Source organism: Sinocyclocheilus anshuiensis, unplaced genomic scaffold (assembly GCF_001515605.1).
Source record: "Sinocyclocheilus anshuiensis isolate Anshui unplaced genomic scaffold, SAMN03320099.WGS_v1.1 scaffold1538, whole genome shotgun sequence".
NCBI lineage: Eukaryota > Metazoa > Chordata > Actinopteri > Cypriniformes > Cyprinidae > Sinocyclocheilus > Sinocyclocheilus anshuiensis.
Window position 1 is genome coordinate 170,566 of NW_015547762.1, and position 6,622 is coordinate 177,187.

The window sequence follows — 6,622 nt, forward strand, 5'->3', positions numbered from 1 at the left end:
GAAGGGGGGGGGGGGGGGGTGTGCTGATGTGTTTATGTACAACTCTATCCCAAAAATGCCTAAATCAGTGCTGGTCAAAGTAAGGGCATAGGCTATGAAGCAAATATGCATCCCATAACGAACTATTTTGATTGATAAATGACAGTTATTTTAGAACCATTTAAAATTTCATTACAAAGACATTTGTTTATCTTTAAAACGGATTAAAGAAACACAAACGACTAAATGGAATTTTTGTAATTTGTGGAATATTTCAGAATATGCTCACCTGCTTCAGCTTATGTTTGTTGCCTTGGTAACCTAACGATTTTATTTAATTCCATAAAAGAAAGTAAGATTAGACAATAACAGCCAATATAACTTTATTTAATTGAAAAAGCAATTTGTTCGTTTTTTTATTTATTTGTGTCATTTTATAAATGACATTATCCCATCAATCCAATTGATTTACTCATATCGTAACGTCATAGACCTCTAGATGTCAAATTTAGGTCTGAGAGCATTTGCATCACTGTCCATAAGTCAGTTCTGAATTGTTGCTCACTTTACAATCATACTTGAGATCCTCAACTTTTATCTGAGCAGTGGTGTAATCGTTAGCATTTCATTCATTTTAAGAGCTGCTGGATATGACAGCTTCTTTGTGGTTGGGACATCAAATATTTATAAATAATATCCATGAACAAGTGCTGATTTGCAATGACACTTTCATTACAGTAAGGAGCCTATTAGTCACATTCAGCTCAATGACATGTTAATGTCCCTGTTTGCCATCTTTGTCATTTACTGCTTCGTCTTTGCACCCTTTTAAGTATTTAGTATAACCACTGGATCCACATTTACTGTTGGCGATATGCTCCAGGAGATAGGATACCTGAGCTTGTCAGTGGTCCTTATTGCCCTGCATGTAGCTTATGTATTGTGCTTTTTTTTAAGTATGAACTGTTATGTATCTGTTTATTTGTTTGTTCGTTCGTTTTTCACATTTACAGTTCTAGTAATATTTTTTTCTGCTTACAAAATTTGGACATTTATTTGTTTGAAAGGTATTTTCAAAGAGGAAAGTAATGCTGCAAAACAAGGTTCGAGAGGAGCTGTCCCGAATTTCGCTGTGCGAAACCAAGCCCATCTAAGATTAGAGAATATGTCTAATTAGAAAAAAAATAAAAAATTAATGTAACATTTAATATAGAAAAATGAACATGGCATAGACATGAGTGTAAAGCACTGGGTTAGGTGGTGGGAACACGGAGACTCTACACCTGTGTAGCGCGGAGAGCAGGTGGAGCCACAAAGGTCAAAGCGTTGTTTAGTTTACCCCAAAATACGTCCGACCACTTGTCACTTTCAAAATGCTCAGCAAGGGGTTTTCCTTTGTATTTCACACGCCAAGAAAAGTAGAAAGTTTCCAAAACAGTTGTTGTTTAACGTTTTAGGTCTGTTAAATGTTACGCGTAAATGGATAAACAGCCTTGATGGTAGCCAAGCAATATTCTCCAGATACTGTTGCTGAAACTCCAAACGGCATGACTGTTCTTATTGAAAAACCGTTAAATGATCACTGATGTTCATAATTATTAAATCTGTATAACGTCTCTTTTATTGTTATTTTTGTTCTATAATAGCAAAGAGGCCTATCCAAGGCTCGCGACTAGGCAAAAAGCAGGATGTGTTATAACCTTGCACTCGTTAAAGAGTCAACTCTTTCCCGCCAGTCGTCCTAGAAATAGATCCCTCATTAAAACCCGTTGAATCTAAACTATTTCACAGTATCTCTAGTCCAAAACAAATAGCATCTATAACAGCTCCACGTGCGCGTTCATTATCCTCGCGACAGATGCAAAGAAATACGTTTATTTTTGAGATATAGGACCACGGTTACTGTAGAAGCATCGGAATTTGGCACCCATTAGCAAAAGCAGTCGTTTCATTTATGTAATTTATTCCTGTAAACGCCATCTAGTGATACACTTAAGACATCATCATCATCATCATCATCATCATGATGTGCAGTAGGCTATAGAATGAGGCGATCATATGTTTTAGTTTTTGTATAGGCCTGAGTGACAACGGATTTATTTTCTTAATCATCTGCGGTGTATTTTTTATAAACGTCTTGTCGGATGCTGTGCTTTAAAAATGTTTTATTAAGCCAACATGCGGTAAATATTCCAAAATATTCGGTAAAAACGTGCTAAATACATTATAGATCAATCTGAAGCTGGGATAGCTTTTACATACCTTTTTAATAGTAGGCCTATGAGCGCGATTACAAATCCGTTAGTACTAAATAGCATAACCATTGAGAGAAAAACACACCAGCAACGACCTAATTTGGGCTAATTTGAATAAGGCTTTATTTTTAACAGCGAAATGCAGCAATAAATGACTGAATATGCTGTCGAAGTAGAAGGCATCAGAACAATGTGCTTACAACCATTTATCCCATTTTAAGGAATACGGAGACAGTTGTGGAAGGCCCTGTTGGTGGCTTTCAGAAGGTCAGTCTCAGCAGCGTCTTTAGCCTGAAAGTGAATTCAAGAAGCGACTCCTTTTCTTTTCCCATGGGTATCACTTAAATATAGCCCTAACTCTTGTGCGCCACACCATCTACCATTTGCTGTTTGAGTAGAACTGATTAGCTAGACACAACTGTGAAAGAGTGTTGCTTTAATAAGAACAACATCCCAAACATTTTTAGGTCGCACTTCATTTTTACTTGTAAATGAATACGGCAGCTTCTCGACGGCTATTGACCTTTTTATTTGGAAAGAATGTTGATATTTTTTGTAACCTACATTGTCGAAAGGGTGGGATTAAGTAAGCTTAGTTTAATTTATAATTAATAATCTGATCGTAGTAATTGTTAGTAGGCTATATTATTTCTGTAGAAGGTTGTCTTTAATGCAAAGTTTAAGGACGGCTGACTGAAACAGTTTGTGATGGTTGTTTTCAGCTTGAAACAGATGCTGATCCGTTGAAATTATTGCCTATAGTTGTATTCACAATAAGATAAAATAATTATTTTTTTATGTACAATGTTTTTTTTTATATATTATTTGAATTAAAATATATTATTAATTTTAAAAAGGACCGCTGAAATAATACACCATTCCAAAATTACTTAATCGCAAATTTAAAAATATAATCAAGGGGTATCGTTTATGTTTTCATATAACACTCATAACTGAAAATATATTCTTTAAAATGTATTCTGTTGATGAAAATTAAAATGCTACATGTAATCGCATATGCTACTTAAACAATATAAGTAATACTACGTACACCTGTAATTTATACATTATTTATCGGTTACATTCCTGTAATTTTAGAAATCGTCTGTTGATTTAATAAAGTCAGTTGTGCCTGAGATGCATTGGATTGTTTTCATATTTATTAACAAATGAAGTTGATTTACAACACAATATAGCTACATAGAATACATATATTTAAATTTAATAAACATACTTCTTCCGTCTTTCAATAAGAACAGTTTAATATTTCATATTGGAAAACAAAGAAAAAAAAACATTTTTCTTGAAATCACTTCTTTCAGAATGAAAACAAAATATTACGGGAAAATAAGGCTCACTCAGCTATAAGTTTAAACAACGAAATGAAATAGGAAAGAAAAACATGTAAATTAATTTATTTGTACAAATATTTACAAACATTACCTGTACTGAAAGCATTCCTTTTTGATTATGAATTTTCATTTTTTTCTCAAAAGTCTTTACACGGCTACATTGGGGCGGACGAATTGTCCAGTGCTGCCTATAGTTCGTGCTGTATCGTCTTTAAAATATATGTCTAAAAATAGTTTGATTATCATTGAGAAGGCCATTTAGATATCGCTGCTGTGGACGCTGTCGGTAAAAATTGTCCGGAGATGATATTTGACGGGACGCTGAGAATTGGCGTGATGGCAGCTGATGTCCGGGTTAAGGAGGACAGAGACTGTGCGCTCAGTAAGGCGGACTGCACCGTCACGGGCGGCCGCAGGAAAGTCTGTGCGCTCGTGGAGCTGCTGGAGACCCCGATAATATTTTCTATGCTGAACGATGGTCGACTGGACGGCTCGGATTTGATGATTGACGCGGTGCTCAGGCTGTTCAGTTGTAACTGGAGACTTGGACTTAGTTGAGAGTTAAATGCTTTTCTGTTCAGTTCTGCGGAGGGCAAGAGAGGCACCGCCGGAGGGAGCATCGGACCCACCGGGGGAATGTACGGGTACTGCAGAGCGGCTGCAGGGTGCGAGTAAGCGGCCGGGTGAAATCCGTAGTGGCGTCCGTAGGGATTCCCAATACTGTACGCCCCAAAACTCTGCATCATGAGGGCGGTCTGCTCCCTGAGAATGTCTGGCTGGTGTCTCTTGAAGCGTTTCCTCCTCCTCAGAAAGCTGCCGTTGTCGAACATATCTTCCGACTGGGGGTCGAGGGTCCAGTAGTTGCCTTTGCCCGGGTTGCCCGGTTCCCGTGGGATCTTGATGAAGCAGTCGTTGAGGGACAAGTTATGGCGAATGGAGTTTTGCCAGGCCGGGAACTTCTCTCGGTAGTAAGGGAAGCGGTTGCTGATGAACTCGCAGATTCCGCTGAGAGTCAACTTTTTCTGCGGGCTCTGGAGGATGGACATGGTGATGAGGGCGATGTAGGAGTAGGGCGGCTTCACCAGGCTGTTCTTGGACTTGCTTTGCATGGGACCGGTGGAGCTCTCCTGAGCACCCCCCCTGGACTCTCCCTCGCCGGCGCTCTCGCATGGACTGTCGCTGCGCTCCTTCACCTCGATCTCATCCACCTCATCTCTCCGGTCCTGCATGCACCGGCTCTCGCAGTCACTGTCCCGCTCCATCCCCTCGTCGCCCTCCCCGACCACGTCGATATCAACATCGTCAGCTGTGAGCACGGTCTGACCGGACATGTTGCTGGCACTGGTGCCTCCAGACAGGGTCATCACCGCTCACTTTACTGCTGGAGCAAACCAAGGTAAGAGCAGCGGTCAGATCAGATGACGACCGGCTATAAATGCAGGTCAGTCCCGGCCTGCCAGGAAAACTTCAACTTTAGAAAATATTTCTCCAGTCCAAAGGCTTCTTTACACCTTGTCTCCTTTCCGCTGTATTTCCTCGAAACTTAAGCCTGGTTTTGGACCGAGGAGTCAAGATGACACGTGCTTTGAAAAGAAGGCTTTAAGGACTGTCTGATAGATTACTTTTCACTTAAAGATATACTATCAGCCGCGTCACGTGACCCTCCGACGTCAGAGGTCGCGCTGTTATACCGCCGAGCTGAAGTTGTTTCATGGATTTGTCAACAAAGGGAACAACAGTAACGTCGCCTCTGTTCGTCCGTCATAGACCATTTAGCGGTGGCGGAAGGGAGAAAATCGGCCTGCGTGACTGAAATCATCTCCAGAGCTGACGTGCATTCATTCGCCCGCGCTAAACGCAAACTTAACTTTTCTTAGGCCAATTATATTGAAAGCTGCTGAACGAAAACGTCTACAGCTAAGTTAATGGAATCTCTTGTCATTTATTGTGTGCTCGAATACTGCATGATTAAGCGAAGAGTTTTAAATAGCCTACTGTACTTTATAATAAAATTCTTTAGTAGAATTCAGTTTGGGGGAAAAACGACTTACACTTGAGTGTTTCTGCAGACGTAGCAGCGCTGATTTTGTTACGTGTGAAATAAGTACAAAAACAATGGAAATCTCTAAATAAAGATCTTTGTAGAGGTGCTAACGACCCGCATCATTGCTCGTGTTAACATATGAATTAAGTAGGAAATGAGCGCGCGGGTAAATGCATAGGAGCCATTCACACGCGCACAGGTGAGCGACGCATGTGGGATATTCCCAAGAAAAAGAAAGCGGAGAGGGAATATGTAAACTCTTTTAACATTTCCTGGATCGTGTGAGAAAACGCTACTCTGCGCGCTTCATGGGAACTGCAAGGTTTAATACCGTTTTACTTGTGGTTTGTACTTGGATGCTCTTGTTTCTTGTAGCCTAATATTTCAGAGATTAAACACTGATGTGATTGTATTGTTTTTGCCGATGCACACATAAAACAATGTTCGCATGTTTAGTTTAATCTCTTATTTAACCACACGTAATATAACGTTTTATCGATCTACAGGTAGGGATATCTGCCCAGCTGTAATGAAAATGAAGGCTGCATCATGTGACGGTGCGGATACAGTGGCTGAACGTGATTACCCAGCAAGGTCAGAAGCAAATAGCTCACAAATAGCAAAGCAGGATCGAATTTATGCCTAATTAAATCGCTGAAATAAAAGAGATAGAAGGGAAAATTGAAGGGCGTAATGGGAAATGTATCCATTCAGGGAAGAGGGGATCTGCAGAGGAAAGGATGTAACCCAGATGAAACTGAACTTGAACTAGGAGGATGCTTCGCATTTGAAGGGTATATTAATGCTGCACGGGCTTAAATAAAATAGATAGGCTACCTAATACATTAATGAATAGGACATTGCAAGATCTTATTAAATAAAAAAAATAGGATAATTCTTGTCAATATTGTTTTTAATCCTTTTTAAAGTTTTTTTATTTATTTATTTATTTTTTTTTGTAAAATGTCTATTATCAGTACTTGAGTCGTACT

The 6,622-nt window shown here is 39.5% G+C and overlaps 1 protein-coding gene across 1 annotated transcript; it reads right to left on the minus strand.

Annotated features, from left to right (window-relative positions):
* Positions 1-3,580: 3,580 nt before the first annotated feature.
* On the minus strand, positions 3,581-5,914 carry LOC107704516 (forkhead box protein D3-like). The gene has a single exon (XM_016507451.1). The coding sequence runs from the start codon at positions 4,948-4,950 to the stop codon at positions 3,829-3,831; it is 1,122 nt and encodes a 373-aa protein (XP_016362937.1). The 5' UTR covers positions 4,951-5,914; the 3' UTR covers positions 3,581-3,828.
* Between the last annotated feature and the right edge of the window lie 708 nt (positions 5,915-6,622).